The sequence below is a fragment of the Eriocheir sinensis genome, chromosome 39 (assembly GCF_024679095.1).
Source record: "Eriocheir sinensis breed Jianghai 21 chromosome 39, ASM2467909v1, whole genome shotgun sequence".
Lineage (NCBI taxonomy): Eukaryota > Metazoa > Arthropoda > Malacostraca > Decapoda > Varunidae > Eriocheir > Eriocheir sinensis.
This window is the reverse complement of record NC_066547.1, coordinates 11,249,362-11,267,059: the sequence shown is the minus strand read 5'-3', so window position 1 is coordinate 11,267,059 and position 17,698 is coordinate 11,249,362. Positions and strand designations below refer to the sequence as shown.

The following is a 17,698-nucleotide window of genomic DNA, read 5'->3' as shown; positions in this document are numbered from 1 at the left end:
CATCCAATGGATCAACGTGTTTCCTTAATGTGAGTCTCTGTGTATGTGCAGGAGAACCTGTCCGGCGGCGTGGTGGGCGACGTGGTGGCGGCCCTGCGGAACCTCAGCGTGCGGGTGCCTCCTGACCCACAGTTTGAACTTGTGAGTTGAATTCCCTCTCTCTTGTTGTCCTTATGAATTATGGTGATAGTAATAACAGTGGTAATAATAATGGTAATGATAATGATAACAACCTAACCTATAACCTAACCTAACCTAACCTATAACCTAACCTAACCTAACCTAACCTATAACCCAACCCAACCCAACCCAACCCAACCCAACCCAACCTATAACCCAACCCAACCCAACCTAACGTAACCTATAACCCAACCCAACCTAACCCAACCCATAACCCAACCCAACCCAACCCATAACCCAACCCAACCTAACCCAACCCAACCTAACCCAACCCAATCCCAACCTAACCCAACCCAACCCAACCCATAACCCAACCTAACCCAACCTAACCTAACCTATAACCCAACCTAACCTAACCTATAACCCAACCCACCCTAACCTAACCTAACCTAACCTAACCTAACCTAACCTAACCTAACCTAACCTAACCTAACCTAACCTAACCTATAACCTAACCTAACCTAACCTATAACCTAACCTAACCTAACCTATAACCTAACCTAACCTAACCTATAACCTAACCTTACCTAACCTAACCTAACCTAACCTAACAACACCTGATCAACGTCACTCCTCCTTATCACCTTTTCAATCACCATCCCCTGCACAGGTGAGTCCGGAGGCGCGGCAGTACTTCGCGCTGGCCCAGGACGCGACGCTGTACACGGTGGCGCCGCTGGACTACGAGGCGCACAGCAACCACACGCTGCTGGTGATGAGCGCGCGGACCTCCGACATCTACTACGTGCAGGTCCAGGTACGGTGATCTTACTAAGGGTCATATTCTTCATCATTTCGTCGCCCAAGCACGCATATTTGACAAGGCTTTCGTAGGGGTTTGTCATTTTCAGGGGTAGTGTAACGACCCTGGTGGTTGTTTGACCCTCCTTCTGTACCGTAAACCTAAAGAAACGCTCATTAGAACCGGATTGGCCTCCTTTTTGACCTTTGGAAATAGTTGGCGTGAGAGGCAGAAGCGTCTAAGAATACCGACTTCAGCACCTCGTTTCTTTTTAGGGGACGTTGTGTTTCGTTTCCTTTAGGTGATCTTGGCGCCTGTAATACGAATTTAGCTCTGACTTTACTGCATGTGATTCTCCGTTATTTATGTACACTACCCCGCGTCGGTACCTGGAGAATGTATAATGTCTTTCTTTCGCCGTTCTCAGGTGGAGGACGTAAACGACAACGCCCCGCAGCTGAACGCCGTGAGTTACTTGGGCACGGTGCAGGAGAACGCGAGGCCCGGAACACCTGTCGCCCTCAGTCCAGCGGTCCAGGTGAGTCTCCAGCACCCCACCTACTTTTACTTTCCTAATTACTGCAATATATTTTAATGATATGATATTATGGAATCTATCAAGTCCCTATTTGTGATTGTTGTGTTTCTTTGCCCTCAATGCAAAGAGTGATCAGTGAGTTTGATTTCCTCAAGGTTCAAAAATTTCGTTTTGGCTCAGTTTCAAAGTTGCAGAATACAGGAAGGATTGCTCGTGTTTTCAGGTGTTCGACAGAGACCAGTACCCAGGCTCCTCCTTCGTCCTGGAGTTGCTTGGAGACGCTTCCTCCCTCTTCTCCATTGACTCCTCAAGCGGCAACATCACCTTCATCGGGAGGGACCTGGATAGGGAGGTTACCAGCTCCTATAACCTCCTGCTCGTGGCCCGAGACGACGGCAACCTCACGTCCACCGCCAACCTCACCATCCACGTAGAGGACGTCAACGACAACCCTCCCAAGTTCATGCAGAGGGAGCCGTTGTTCTCGGCCAAGGAACTCGACGACAGCAAGTCCAGGAAGCTGCCAGATACTTCCGGACTCAAGCATCTCGCAGACTTAGAAAGGTCGCTCATCCGCGTCCCAGAGTCACTCCCAGTGGGCAGCCGCGTGACGCAGCTCTCAGCCACAGACGAGGACGATAAATCTTTTGCCGATATTCGTTACACCATCGAGTCCGAAAAGTCGCTTCCCTTCCCGAACAGCGATGAGCCGCAGATCATCAGAGAAACGAACAAGTTTTCAGTCGAGGCTAAGACAGGTGTCGTAATTGTGGCCGCGAAGCTTGAACCAAACCACTTCTATGTAGTGAATGTGACAGCCACGGACGGGGGCGGCTTGTCATCACACGCCGTGGCTGTCATTGCCGTGTTCGACGTCAACGACCACACGCCACGCTTTGAGCGACCCGTGTACAACTTTGAGGTGGTGGAAGGAGATTACTTGGTGGGTGAGGTGGGCAAGGTGGTGGCGTTTGATCAGGACTTGGGCGAGAATGGAGAAGTTCACTACCAGATCATCTTGCACCAGAATGCCAGCCAAGACTTCGTGTTTCCCTTCAGACTGGGCGAGACCTCAGGGATCATCCTCACCACAGGCTCGGTTGACAGAGAGGAGCAGGACGCTTATGAATTCACAGTCGTGGCCTCGGACCGGGGTCAGCCACGACTTTCCTCCACGGTCACAGTTCGCATCGATATCATGGACGTCAACGACCACTACCCAGTGTTCTATGGCTACCAGAATATGTCTTATCCTCCCGACGAGTCCCCAGGGAACCATTCAGACGTGACCTTCACCCCGATATACGAAGCCAGAGTGGCTGAGAAGGCAAAGAAGTTCACGATGGTCACTCGGGTCTTCGCCAACGACTCGGACTCCAGCTCTTCAGGGAACGGCCTCGTCCTGTATAAGCTTGAGGGCGGCGAGGACAAGTTTGCCATCGACTCCAAGAACGGGAGTGTGTACACGGTGGGCCCGCTGGACTACGAGCGCTGGGCGGAGTACTCGCTTACGGTGGTGGCGCAGGACCTTGGCTCGCCGCCGCTCACCGCCTCAGCGCTCCTCAAGGTCACGGTGGTGGATGTGGAGGAGGAGCTGACCGCCAGACTCTTCGACCGGGAGGAGTATCAGGTAAGACGTTAGTAAGAGAATGCTTTGAGGGGACTTTCATAAGCTCTTTATTCAGGGATTTACCAATAACGTCTTGTGTGTAGTCAGTTTGGGAATTGAAAATGTCAACACATCACTTTAAGGAGAGGAAAAGAGAAAGATAAAAAAGAGAAGAAATGCATAGAGGGTGAGAGAAAGGGCAACAAAGCAGAGGAGCAAGGAGTGAGAGAGAGCCATCCCACACTCGCCCTATGCTCCAGGGTAATGAGACCTTATTCACCACAGGTTCAAGGGCCAATGAGACGGAGACGAGCACCGAGGTCATGTACAACTTAGCGTATGATCCCAACTTTACCTTCTTCCAACTCCTGAGCTTCCACCCTTTTCCCATCTTACACTCGCCTCTCTTCAGGTCGTGGTGATGGAGAACAACGACACGCCGCTGCTGCTGCTGGACCTCAACGTGACGGACGCCTGCCTGTAACCCGCGCTTCACGCTGGTGGCGGCGGAGGAGCCCGGCGTGGCGGCGGTGGACGTGGCCTCCGGCAGAGTGTTCCTGGTGGCCAGCCTCGACAGGGAGACCAAGGACAGGTACCACTTAAAGGTGAGGAAAAGAGAAGGGAAAAGAGATATGCATAGATTTTTTTTTTCTTCACAGCAGAGGAGTCAGTTCAAGGGCATAAAAAAAGTAACAAATGTAAAAAAAAAAGAGTTAGAGGAGTGGCCGAAAGATAGGTCAATTTCGGGAGGAGAGGTGTCCTGAAACTAGGGAAAAAGGGTGAAAATAAAGAGGAAAGTGGCACAGAAGGAGAGGAAATAGGTAAAAAGGGGAAGGAAAAGGAAAAAGAGAGAGGAGCATAGGAAAACGGAAGGAGAAAGGAGGAGGAAAAGAAAAGAGAAGAGATCGATTCTTTCTGAAGGTATTGCAAGTCATGATGTCACCAATTAAATGATTTGAGTTTGGTTTGTCGTTGCCATCACCACAATCATCATCATCACCACCATCACCACCACCATTCCTCCCGCCAACAGATAAGAGCAGAGCCGTCGCCCCTCGGAGCACCGCCCATCAAGCTACCGGAGTACACCATCACCTCCTCCGGCACCTCCATCATCCGCGCCTCCCGGCCCCTCCCGCTGAAGCATGGGGAGGGCGGGGAGGGAGGGGGCCCGTCACTGCTCTTACTCAACTCCAGCGACAACGAGGAGGACCTGAAGGCGCTGGTGAGGGTGTCCGCCGATGTTGTGCCTCTGGGTAGCTATCTGTCACCCGTTGTGTCCTCCAGCGTCAGACCGCCCGTACGTGTGTTGCAAATTCCTGGTGAGTGTGTGTTGTTGTTCTCCCTGTACCTGCTTGTTCCTACCTATGCGTATGTTTAGAAGGCTGAGTCAGGATCGTAGTGACATGTGAATCCTTATATTTTGTCGTTCGATGTCCTGAGCTTCTGTGTATTTTTGGCATCCACGATCTTATTTGGTAAAGTCTTCCCTTCATCAGTTGTTCATTATGGAAAATTGAATGTTTGTTTGTTTGTTTGTTTGTGTGTGTGTGTGTGTGTGTGTGTGTGTGTGTGTGTGTGTGTGTGTGTGTGCGTGTGTATCTAGGTTAATAGCACACACACACACACACACACACACAAAGCGCCACCCAGCACAGCAAAACATGAGCAGTCAATCAGGCGAACACTTATAGACGAGGACGATAACAAAGACACAAAGACACCACTTGCGAAATTACTATCTTCTGCCTTATTTTCCTCCGCTTCCTATTTTGTCCTTTTCCTCCTCCTGCCGTTCCTTGTGCTCCTCCTCCTCTTTTTCTTCCTTTTCCTCCTCCTCACGCCGTCCTTCGCTGCATCATTCTCGCGTGTTAGAGTATTTTTAGATGTTCTGACACACTTTCTTCTCCAGACCATACCCACAGCAGGCCCGCGGAGGAACTAGGTCTGGACGAGGTGTGGGTGACGGTGGTGGTGGACGACCAGAACGACAACTCGCCCATGTTCACCCCGCACGGACGCCCCATCGTGGCCGCCGTCCCCGCCACCGCCACCTACGGGCAGTTCGTCACGCGCATCGTTGTGAGTTTCGCCAAGGTCGTCTCATTGTAGTCTTATCGCCGCGAGGGCTTCCTTCTGTTTGTTTGTCTGCCTGTTTGTGTGTGGGATGTGAGGGGTTGTGTGTGTGTGTGTGTGTGTGTGTGTGTGTGTGTGTGTGTGTTCTCAATACGTAAAAATATCTCTTTGACAATGTGTTATTTCCGTTTTCTCATCTCATGTCTCAGTCTGCTTATAAAGTATATTTTTCAGTCTCCTAATTTATTTTTTATTCCATTCAGTGTTTCATCCAGTCGTCCTTTTATATTTTATTCAGGATGTAATTTTATTATTTTGCGCGTCACTTATTACGGTTGTCAAATACACACCAGACACATTCATTGACACACACGCATAACATAACCAGCAATGGCTGCATCTGTCACATTGATCTCGGTAATTCATGAGAAAAACAACGAGCGCCATGAACACTTTAGGGCTGATTCAATTTATTTTTCACATTCCCTCCATCACATCATTCTCATATATTTAAGAACTTAATTTTTGTTCTCACTCTCATCTCACAATAATGTTCTTTTCCTCTCCCTTCTTCACAAGACTCATGACCCGGACCTCGGCCTCAACGGGAAGGTCCGCTACGAGATCCTGCCGGGGGAGGGGGCGAGGGAGGCGCTCACCAAGTTCACCGTGGACCCCGCCACCGGCCAGGTGAGACGAAGACGAGGAGTAAGGGAAGTAGAGGAGCTTAGCCGGGTGGGTGTGAATGAGGACAGGAGGATGTGAAGAGGAGATACATAGCTGAGAAACTGTAGAGGGATAGTTAGGCGATGGGGTAATAACAGAAGTCTGAGTTGGACAACTGAAGTTAGAAAAGACTGGTGATGTAAGGTGATGTAGGAAGAGTGTGAGGGTGAAAAAAACAGAAGTGAGGAAGGTAGAGATGGTAGTTGGGTGGTATACGGAGTGACCTATAAAGGATGCTAAGGGCGTGGAATTAGGTTATAATGGGAGAAGGGTTCGCTGCGTGGTGTAGGGTGTTAAGGAGGGTAGAGAGTGCAAAAACGTGCAAAAATGTGAGGATGGTTGGATGGTGTTGAGTGACATTTAAATTATGTAGGGGGGAGGAGAAAAGGTCAGAGAGGATCGAAGGACTGATAAGCGGTTTGGATGATGATAAAAGTGTATGAGGGGGAGGAACTAGAGATAAAAGAGAGTGGAAGGTTAATTTAGTGGAGCAGCTTGATGTATGAGAGATGTTAGCGAGAGGAAGGTATGAGAGAGCCTGGTTGATTGGGGCGTGTCGATGAAAGAAAGATAACATGCAAATTAAAGCAAATGAATGGGATTAGGGAAAGTGTGTGTGTGTGTGTGTGTGTGTGTGTGTGTGTGTGTGTGTGTGTGTGCGTGTGCGTGTGTGTGTTTGTGACAGTCTGGAGGGGGGAAATGCAGGGTTAGATGAATATTTAATAAGGGTTTGAAGTTAGGAAACACTGATGTGAGGGAGAGAAATATCGAATGAAGGGAATTGAGCGTAGGAGCGTGTGTGGGAGGAATAAATATTAGGAGTGTTGTCGGGGAGGGACGCGGACGGGGTTAGAGGGGAGTGAAGGGAGAAATGTGCAATAGTTGTATTAGGCAGAAGGGGAAGGGCTATACGGGTAAGCAGAACCATTTTTTTGTATAATTCAACACGTGCATAAACTACGGAGAGCTGTAATATCAAAAGCTTCGGCGCAAATCCTTCCTCTTTCCTCAATACCAGCACGAAAGTAAGCTTATGTTGCGACTCCAAGCAGGTTTAGTTAAGCTTTCTGCTCTTGACGCACAGAATAAAGCAGTTACTCAGCTCATATAATATTTCCTTTAACCACAGACAGTTAACTCCCGTACATCAACGTAAGAGAAACGACCACAAAATTATCAAACTCCAATATCCAGTACATGAAAGTAAAGAAAACACATATATGAAAAGACCAACACAGATCTCCCTCCACACACACCCCTGCGCACACACCAAACATACACACACACATACATCCCCCTACACAAGCTTACCACACCCACACCCACTACATTACAATCAGGAAGTACTAAGTTGGTGGTTGAGTAACGCCTCCTCACCTTCTTTCTCCTCTCCCTCGCGGCCGTGCAGGTGGTGGTGGTGGGCACGCTCGCCGAGGACGCGGGGCGGATGTTTGGCCTGGACGTGCGCGCCACAGACAGGGATGGAGACGCCGCCGGCCGCTCTGCCATTGCCAACGTGTTTGTGAGTAAAGGTTTGCATGCAGGAGGGGGCGGGAAGGAATGAAAGAGTCTGCCCCCTCACACGTTGAGTACACACGTTTTAAATACACGCAGACAACACAACACTTGAAGATGAAGGTTCTGAGTCATGTCTAAGTCCATTCTTCAATCCCCAGCCTCCTCCGTATCCCTAAGTCTTGTGTGTCTTTTCTCAGTTGTCCTTGCTCTGCGTTCTCCCTGTGTTTGAGCTCCTCGTGTGTCTCAATTCAGTGTCCAAACTTTAAACCTATCCATCAGCCCTCCGTGTTCTCCCATCCCTGAGTCCATTCTTCACCTCCTTGTCCATCCTTAAGTCCTACATATCCTCCCCATTCCTAAGTCTTGTATATTCTCTCTCAAATGTTCCTGCCCTGTGTTCTTCCTATATTTAAGCCCCATGAGTGACCGAGTTCCATGTCTTCCCAGCACTAAATCTACCTGCCAGCCCTCCCCCGTGTTCTCCCCATCCCCGAGTCCATCCTTCAGCTCCCCGTGTGTATCCGCAGGTCCACGTGCTGGGTCCCGGTGGCCATCTGGTGGTGGAGTTAGCGGCGGCTCCTCGGGCGGTGGAGCCTCACATCGACGACTTGCAAGGGTGAGCTAATGTCTCCTCTTCCCACTTGTTTTTTATTTTGCCTTCTTCTTCATCATTCATCATCATTATCAACGTCATTATCTTCAGCCATTGTTGCTGCTGTTACTGATCCTTTTCTTTCTCCTCCTCCTCCTCCTCCTCTTCGTCATCTCCCAGTAGTTAATTAAGAATGTAAGGTGTTATTTTGCACATGGTCTACTACTGCTATATTACTATGACTACTACTATTACTAACACTACTACTACTACTACTACTACAATAATAATAATAATCACTGTTTCTCAGAATGATGACTAACCTGACGGGGCTGGAGGTTCGGGTGCAGAGGATTGCCGCGCACGTAGAGGGGGACGCAGCCCACACCGGAGCGTGAGTACAGAAGAAAGGGAAGGAGGGGAGGAAGAAAGTGACAGGGGTAGAGGGGAAGGAGGGGAGGAAGAAAGTGACAGGGGTAGAGGGGAAGGAGGGGAGGAAGAAAGTGGCAGGGGTAGTGGGGAAGGAGGGGAGGAAGAAAGTGACAGGGGTAGAGGGGAAGGAGGGGAGGAAAACAGCATAAGTGAAAGGGAGGAAGGAGGGAAGTAAATTAACGAAAAAAATAGAATGAAAAGAATCAAATAACCTTTTCTTCTGCTTCTTTTTCCTTATTTTCTTCATTTCTTTACTTCCTCAACTTCCTCTCGTCGTCATAAAATAGGATCACATACATAATTATCTTCTACCTTTCCTTCTTTCTCTCTCGCTTTTCCATCTAATCTTTTTTATTACTCCTCCTTTTCCTCCTCCTTTTCCATTTCTTCTTATCAACAGCTGCACATTCTCCTTCTTCTTCTCTTTCTTCCCTTCCTCCTTTTCCTCCTCCTTTTCCATTTCTTCTTATCAACAGCTGCACATTCTCCTTCTTCTTCTCTTTCTTCCCTTCCTCCTTTTCCTCTTCCTTTTCCATTTCTTCCTTCTCAGTAGCTGCACATTCTCCTCCTCCTCCTTCTCTTTCTTCCCTTCCTCCTTTTCCTCCCTTTTCCATTCCTTCCTTTTCAGCTTTTCACTTTGATATTGTTGACGTGAGAGGTGGAAGCGTCTGAGAATACCGCCTTCATAATAGGCCGGTGTTGTCAGGCGATGCCGACTCACACCAACTATTTTCAAAGATCAAAAAGGAGATGAACTGGGTTTTCTTGAGGGTATATTTTAGGTTCATGGTGCACAAGAAAGGTCAAACTACTATCAGGGTTATATAACTACACATAGAAATACACAGCAAACCTACGAAAGCCTTGTCGAATGTGTGTGCTTGGGCTTCGATAAACGCCTCTCCCCTCGACCGCCCAGACGCTACTAAGGGACCAGGACCCATATTCTCAAACCTTTCGGCGCCCAATTACACATATTTTACAAGGCTTTCGCAGGTGTTTTGGGCATTTTCAGGGGTAGTTTAATGGCCCTCGTTTTTATTTAACTCTTCTTCTGTACCATGAATGCGAAAAAATCCTCATGCAAACCCGATTAATCTCCATTTTGTCCTTTGAAAATAGTTAATATGCGAGGTGAGAGAGTCTGAGAATACCGCCCCAGGGAGGGATCAGAGTTCAGAGAGTAACATGCAGCGCGCGCCATGTTAACGAGAGTGCCATCACATCATAACTGCCGGTGAAAAAAAAAAAAAAAAAGCGTGATGATTTTTTTTAGTGTTTTATTGTAATTACGAGTTTGGCACCTCATTAAGGCGTGTACCTATATATGAATTCGAAATATCATTGGTTGTTTTGCTTTTAATGAACGCTGCCGGGCCGTGATTTAGAAGTGAAAGGTTTTGAAAGTTTGCATCATGTGTATTGCTTTTTTTTGTATATTTTAGAATGGCAATAATGGTGAAAGAAGACGAGGGATATTGCAACGAGAAGGAGAGGGAGTAGGAGGAGGAGGTGGAGAAAGTGAAGGGAGGGGGAGGAAGAGGAAATGGAAGAGGAGAAATAGGACAAAAAGAAATAGAAAAATAAGGAAAAGGTATGTCGAAAGGAGGAGGAAATGGAAGAGGAGAAATAGGACAAAAAGAAATAGAAAAATAAGGAAAAGGTATGTCGAACAGGAGGAGCAGAAGATGGAGGATGTGGAAGAGGAGAATGAGATTGAGCAAGAAGAGAAAGAAAAGGAGGAAGAGCAGGAGGAATTGAAGCAGTAAGAGCAGAAGGAGGAGGTGGAGGGAGAGGAAAACGTTGCAAGAAGGAAAGAAGTAAGAGGAAAACAAATAGAAGACGAAGTAGTACAAGGTATTATTAGATAGCAAAGTAAAAGCAAAACAAAAAAACAAACAAAAAACAAATCCATGATCCTAAAAACGAATCCTGAGCAAAAATGAATAAGCAGATGAATAAATATAAAAATAATCAATTAGAAGAGGACTTTTTTTTTTGTATATTAAATAGAGCACAGAGCGAAAAATAGATGGATTTATATTTCGTGTGACAAGCAATTAATTTCACTCTCAATGGCAAACAAATATATAGAGAATTAAATAATCCTGAGCGTTGTGCGAGTATGATCTGTGCACATTCTGACGATAATGGTGACAGATAGAGAGGAGGATTAAAGAAAAAAAGAGGGCAAAAAGAAGAGAGAGAAAGCAAAAGAAGAACGAATTAAAAAAAAAGCTATTGACGATAATGGCGAGAGGAAGAGAGGAGGGGGAGGAAAAATAAAAGGAGGACAAAAAAAGAAGAGATACGAAGCAAAAGACAAATAAAAAAAAGCTATTGACGATAATGGCGAGAGGAAGAGAGGAGGGGGAGGAAAAAAAAGGAGGACAAAACAAAAGATGTGACGAAGCAAAAGTAGGACGAATAAAAAAAAATAATAAGGGGAAAAACACAGTAGGAAAAAGTGTGATCTGATGGAAAATATGTGGCAATTGTGACGATATCCGAGGTTGTTAGTGATGAAGGATGAAGATAGCTAGGAGCGGGAGTATGTGTGTGTGTGTGTGCGTGTGTGTGTGTGTGTGTGTGTGTGTGTGTGAGAGAGAGAGAGAGAGAGAGAGAGAGAGAGAGAGAGAGAGAGAGAGAGAGAGAGAGAGAGAGACAGAGACACAGACACAGACACAGACACAGACACAGACACAGAGACAGAGACAGAGACAGAGAGAGAGAGAGAGAGAGAGAGAGAGACAGACAGAGACAGAGACAGAGAGAGAGAGAGAGAGAGACCCGCTGACATTTCCCGTTCATAGAATGTGGGTGTGAGGGAAGCTAGGGAAGAAAGTCCTTTTTTTTCCCTCTCCTCCTCCTCCTTCTCCTCTTTATCCTCCTCCTCTTTCTCCTCCTCTTTTGAACATCCGGTAGAAAATGAAGGATGGAAATATGTTGTATAAAAAAATGAGTTGCATCGTTTTTCTTTCTCTTTTTACACTGATATGCGACGCGTGTCCTTTCAAGTTTTAATGTTAAACCTTCGTATCCTATTCATTCAGTTATCAATCAGTCAGTTATCTAAGTGAGAGTGTCGATCATTCATTCACTCTCTTTGCCGGGAAATAATGGTGAAGTTAGTCAGTCAGTTAGTCAGTCAGTTCGTCAGTCAGTCAGTCAGTTAGTTAGACAGTCAGTTAGTCAGTTAGTCAGTCAGTTAGTCAGTCAGTTCGTCAGTCAGTCAGTTAGTTAGACAGTCAGTTAGTCAGTTAGTCAGTCAGTTCGTCAGTCAGTCAGTTAGTTAGACAGTCAGTTAGTCAGTTAGTCAGTCAGTTAGTCAGTCAGTTCGTCAGTCAGTCAGTTAGTTAGACAGTCAGTTAGTCAGTCAGTCAGTTAGTTAGACAGTCAGTTCGTCAGTCAGTCAGTTAGTTAGACAGTCAGTTAGTCAGTTAGTCAGTCCGCTGATAATTACTGTAGTTCATCTCTATCTATCAAAACCCATTCATTGTAGTACGATTGATTGGCTCTGTTTTCCGCCCAGAGTTACAGCTTTACTAGTCTTAGTCGTATCTATTTTATACTCCAATAGTGATAGGTTTGTTAGGTAAATGTAAAGTGAGTTAGTGAATTAGTTTGTTGGTTGACTGGCCACTTCGTTTAGCCGTTTCGCATTAGCAAGTTAGTGAGGTTGAAAAGTTGGTTAATAAATATATACTTAGTTGTTGGCTGTTAGTTGTTTACTCGTTAGTTAGTTAGCTAGTTAACGAGTCAGTTCTCATATAGCTAGTTGTTATAAAGCTGCTTGATAATTGGCTAGTTTGTCATTTTTTTATTTGTTAGTTAGTTAGTTAGTTGGTTAATGTGTGTGTGTGTGTGTGTGTGTGTGTGTATTTGCGCCAATCTTTTCGCTCACCCTCAGGACGGACGTGTACGTGTACGCGGTGGACCCCGTGAGCCAGACGGTGGTGGAGGGCGCGGCGCTGCGGCGGGCCCTCAGGCGGCGTCGCGGCATGCTGGACGCCATGCTGCCCGCGGACCTACACCTCAAGGGGCTCCGGCTGCCGCTCCCACCCCGGCCCGGCCACGTACTGCAGGTTGGGATTGTACGAACACTGTATGAATAAGCTCCTCTCTCTTTCTGTTAATTGTCAAAGAAGGGTTATACAGGTAAGTCGCCATGCCCAGCGTGATATCACCATTGTGCTCAGATAAGTTCTTTTAACATAACTATCTGACGCACATGTGTTATGAGTAAGCATTATTTTCTCTTTTATGTAACCTGACGGGTGTTTTATATAAGACAGAAACCCATACCCGCCCATTTCTGTCCTGTAGTGGATTTGCAATAGTAGATAGTGACGATGATCACATCTTATACTACGGGAAACTAGGTAAACCTTTTTCCCGAAGATGAATGATGTAGATAAGAGTGTTGAGTGAGTTAAAGATATAAGTGTTGTGTTATGGAGGCGGAGTGACAAGAGTAACCCACTTCTCAGATGGTCGTCGAAACATTTTGAATAGAGAAAACAAGCAGGGAATAAACAAAAGCCTTCTTATGCAAACTATTCTTTTTAGAACGAGTGATGCGGAAGGTTATTCTGCATTAAATAGTTCGCGTTCCTTTGAAGTTGGATGGATACAATGGCTTATTTGTATTGTCTGAGGGGAAAGGAGGGAGCAGGGAGGGAAAGCACAAGGTTTGAAAATAGAGCGGAATGGAAAAAAAAAAGTAATTGAAAATGTTCATATCGGGCAGCACGAGCGTGTGTCTCATCGGCCGCGCCTGTGATGCAATGAAACAATAATGGAAATGAAGCAGATCAAATGTGTGGCAGAATATGGCTCCGCGTGGGAGTGTTGTGTGCCGATCAGCGCTAATTGTGTGTGTGTGTGTGTGTGTGTGTGTGTGTGTGTGTGTTGTGTGTGTGTGTGTGTGTTGTGTGTGTGTGTGTGTGTGTGTGTGTGTGTGTGTGAATGCTCAACACTCCGCCCACGTGTGCACTCCGTGTTACTCCGCTGGCCGTGAATGAGGTCTGTCCGCACACGCAGTTATTGAGGTTTGTGGGTGTTCTAATATTTCGACTCTTTCGTCAGGAATTACTCAGCGTCACGCCGTTCACAGGATTAAAGTGGACATTTTACCTTTGTTGCGGGAAAACGCTCGTTGTGTGAGTATCTTTCATGACCGCTCTCATGTTTTCCTCGCCGCAGAATGGAAGCGGCTGCCGCCACTTTGTTGAACACTTCAAAGCCGCCACGACAATTTCTCCGGTACGGTCGTCGTTGTCGCGGACTCGCTCGCGGCAACAAAAAAGAAATCCACACATTGTTCAGCGGCCGCTCGATGCCGCGGCGCCGCCGCCAGCCCAGCGTTCCATTTCGCTAATTCGTTTGTTTCTCTACTCCGGGTTGGGATTAAAGTGTACGTATATATATATATATATATATATATATATATATATATATATATATATATATATATATATATATATATATATATATATATATATATAAATATATATATATATATATATATATATATATATATATATATATATATATATATATATATATATATATATATATATATATATATATATATATATATATATATATATATATATATATATATATATATATATATATAAATACAAATTGTTTTTATATACGACTATCCACTTGTGTAATATAGTACCATTATTCCCTTATTTAATTGATTTTTTTTTACTTTTCGATCTATGGCGCAGGTGTTCTTTTTTGGTGGGGTCTGATGGCCGGCCCCAGCCCGTCATGACGCAGGCAAGTGTTTATTGTGGCGGCATCTTGCTTGGCTCATGCTGCCCCCAGGAGGTCATCTTTGATCCTTTCTCTTAGAGAGAGAATCTTGAGTCCAGCTTGATTGGCAGTCTTCAGGACAGCATATGGGTAGTTCTAGGCCACTCGGCGGTGACTGAAAAACTCCAGCTTGTGGCGGCGGCGGACTGCGTCCCTCTGGACGCGGCGCCGGCACGCCAACCATTCAGCCGCCTCCTCCCCATTTGCCTTAACCTCATGTCTTGAAGGTGTGCGTCCTAAAGGCGTGTATTGGGCACCGCTAACACGTGCCATTAGCAGTCACACACCTCGTGCCTCAGGCCCTTCGTCCCTTCCAGTGCCTCCCGTCCAACACTTCCACCCTCAACTGCCCCTCTCGAGAACTACCATCTTGAAATCTATGATCTTGCTTTTACTTTGAGTGGTGAATGTTTGTGACAATTTTGTGTTGATAGTGTGTGTGTGTTGAGTCTCTATTTCCGTCCCACTGCAGACCGCGGAGGTGGCCATCCTGGCGGGCGCGGTGGTGGTGTTCCTACTGACGGTGGCCGCCATCGCCTGCCTCTGCTACAAGCAACGCAAAAGGTCAGTTCCATGTCTCTAACTTTAGCCGCGTCTTCTCAAGGGGGTAAAAAATGCCTCAGTCTATCTGTCACTCGGAGGAACGGTGAACCTCAGTTTGGTCTTTTCTTCGCCAGGCGTCGCAAGCCCATGCCACTTCCGCCTCTGGTGACCACCGGGGGCATGCCGGTGATGCCCATGGCCTACCCGGGGCCCTTCGCCGCGCCCTACACCCACATGAGTGACCACAGCAGTGCGGACTCCACGGAGGCCCAAGAGGGGACCCACGACCACGCCCACTACCCAGCCGACCACGCCCATTACCCCCAAGAGGCGGCGCGCTACCCCCCCGACCACGCCCACCGGCCTCGTCCTATCATCAGGCAGTCCCGCTGTGCCCACTCTTGCGTGTCCGACATTGAGGTGAGTGACTGACAATTTTGATAATTTTGTTGAATGTTTGTTGATGTTTTCCGTACACGGAGCGTAACATTGTGTCATCATGTCGCAGGGTTACTAAGTTGTTTAAATGTTCGGTTTTGTGGCAATGTCTTGATAACACCTCCGTTGCAGCACACGTGTGGCAGTGAGAGGTTTTCTGTCCACACTGACGACGACGAGTCGGCCTCCATGTGTGCCCGTCACATGACGTCCCGAAAGAGGCGACGCGGCGGCGAGGGCGCGTCCAGGGTTGGGGGCCGCATCCCCGAGGAGCCTTCCAGCTCAGACCTGGACGAGCGGGACCACGCGCCGCCTACTCTCAGCGTGCCCGGCCAGCCCAGGTGTTGTGCGCGGGACAGGTGAGGCGCCAGGGGTCCTGCGCCCGAGCAAACACGGCGGGCGGCCTTCTTTCAAGTCCCTATATAGCCCACTCGTTCCAAGAATCAATAACGTAGATAAGAGTCTTGTATAGATGATAACGTAGATAAGAGTGTTGCTACAATGATTGCAGCCCATCCATCAACAGACCCCCGGAAAAGGGGTAGAGCTAGACAACTAAAATGAGGAGGAAACAGGAAGAGTAAAGTAAACAAAGCAACATTTACCTGGAAAGCCAGATAATCTCCCCATCACATGCAGGTGACTCATAACCCGTGGCATCAATCCACAGGTATCAACGTAGCGGAAGGAACACTCGAGGCCTGCCCACCGTTGACTGCTCGGCCGCCTCCTCCACCAGAACACACTCCCCGGACAGCCTGGAGCAACACCCCCACCAGCAGAGTCGCGGCGGCGCCATCCACACCATCCCACGCACCCATCTGAGGCGGGAGTGGGCGGGGGAGGCGTCGGGGCGGGGCGGCGGGGACCTCGGCGGACCCAAACCCAGTGACGTGACGGAGTTGTAGCCTCGAGGAAGGAGAGGATGGGGACCGTTCGGGGCGTCACCTGCGGCTGCTCGTGCAAGATGTTGTAGTTGTTGGTACGGCAGAGTGGCTGTATATAGACTGTCTTAGGAGCTGTGGAATGATCGGATTTACATATCAAGAGTCTCTAATTAATGTGTGTGTGTGTGTGTGTGTGTGTGTGTGTGTGTGTGTGTGTGTGTGTGTGTTGCAACGTTTTCATGAGACACTTTAGGTGATCAGCTATAAAGTAGAATATTATTGTATATAGAATGTCTTGAAAACTGTAAAATATTAGAGTTTATAGGATGAGTTTATACGTGTATGATATTTTTAGTAGGCTTCATGGTAGGCTGTTGGAAGCTGTTGGTGACAAGATAGATACCAAAATAACGTAAACAGAAAGACAAGAATTGCAAAAACTCCGTAATATTAGAGGTTTGGATTCCGCCTATATTACCTTCTGTTGCAATAAGGTGTTGGAATAAGGCGTAAGTTTTGTAAGTTTTATAAAAGTAGGTTATTCTGAAGGTACGTTATTCCTAGAGTGTTACTTTATGCGATTTTTCCAAGGTGACACGTCTGGTTGTATGCGTTTAGCTGGTGTGTGTGTGTGTGTGTGTGTGAGAGAGAGAGAGAGAGAGAGAGAGAGAGAGAGAGAGAGAGAGAGAGCTTGATTGACTAGAAGTGTAAGTTGTGCCAAAGGAAAATACTCTACGTGCATTCATACTTCTATTATTATCATTAGTATCATCAGAAAAAAAGTTCGCATCATAAATATCTCGATGTATATATAAATTACCCTATCACTCATTATTCACTTCACACCCGAAAAAGAAAACGGAATGGCACACACGAAAGGCCAAGTTTTATATCCTCTGTTGGTAATTTGTTTTCACCTTTTTCCTTTTCTTTTCTTTTTAAATTCATCTTTTCTATGTATCTTTTCGCCTCGCCACAGTTTCGGTTTGTTCTCGTGGCTTCTCAAATTTTCTGTTTTCTTTTCAGTTTTCCATATTTTCTGTTGCTTTGGGATGCGGGAGGCGAATGCAACACGTGTTATTTCTACTTCTTCCTCTTCTTCTTCTTCTTGTTCTTCTTGTTCTTATTTTTGTTCTTCTTGTTCTTGTTGTTCTTGTTTTTCTTCTTCTTGTTCTTCTTCTTGTTCTTCCTCTTCTTCTTCTTTGTATCATTATTATTTTATCTTTCTCTCCAAATCCAAAAAAATATATCATTCACTAAATATTTCATTCTTGTATAAAATAATTGACAGTGCGATAAAAGAGCAATGCATTTAAAGATTTGCGTTTGTGTTCAAGCTTTAATAATAATCCCGTGTGAGTGTGTGTGTGTGTGTGTGTGTGTGTGTGTGTGTGTAAATAAACCTCTGAGTATATATATGCTATCAAACGCTGGAATATTACTCCGTGCTGTTAATAAACCCACTAAAAGCACTAAGCAAGAAGAAATATATCACATGTATCTATATCTTTACACCACAAAAAAACTGACCAAATTCTTATGTAACAAAAAACTCTTAGAAATATATGTAACAAAAAGTATATGCTAT

General features: G+C 46.4%; 1 protein-coding gene across 1 annotated transcript in view; it reads left to right on the top strand.

Annotated features, from left to right (window-relative positions):
• LOC127009123 (cadherin-89D-like) overlaps nucleotides 1-17,690 on the top strand; it is a 61,608-nt gene extending 43,918 nt beyond the window's left edge. The window contains exons 14-29 of the mRNA XM_050881910.1: nucleotides 52-141; nucleotides 791-937; nucleotides 1,350-1,460; nucleotides 1,684-3,090; nucleotides 3,555-3,674; nucleotides 4,103-4,391; nucleotides 4,982-5,151; nucleotides 5,725-5,835; nucleotides 7,280-7,393; nucleotides 7,917-8,005; nucleotides 8,292-8,375; nucleotides 12,324-12,498; nucleotides 14,715-14,806; nucleotides 14,920-15,205; nucleotides 15,356-15,582; nucleotides 15,894-17,690. Of these exons, the coding sequence (XP_050737867.1) occupies nucleotides 52-141; nucleotides 791-937; nucleotides 1,350-1,460; nucleotides 1,684-3,090; nucleotides 3,555-3,674; nucleotides 4,103-4,391; nucleotides 4,982-5,151; nucleotides 5,725-5,835; nucleotides 7,280-7,393; nucleotides 7,917-8,005; nucleotides 8,292-8,375; nucleotides 12,324-12,498; nucleotides 14,715-14,806; nucleotides 14,920-15,205; nucleotides 15,356-15,582; nucleotides 15,894-16,131 (3,750 nt within the window). The 3' untranslated portion in view covers nucleotides 16,132-17,690. The remainder of the gene's footprint in view (nucleotides 1-51; nucleotides 142-790; nucleotides 938-1,349; nucleotides 1,461-1,683; nucleotides 3,091-3,554; nucleotides 3,675-4,102; nucleotides 4,392-4,981; nucleotides 5,152-5,724; nucleotides 5,836-7,279; nucleotides 7,394-7,916; nucleotides 8,006-8,291; nucleotides 8,376-12,323; nucleotides 12,499-14,714; nucleotides 14,807-14,919; nucleotides 15,206-15,355; nucleotides 15,583-15,893) is intronic.
• The last annotated feature ends 8 nt before the right edge of the window (nucleotides 17,691-17,698 follow it).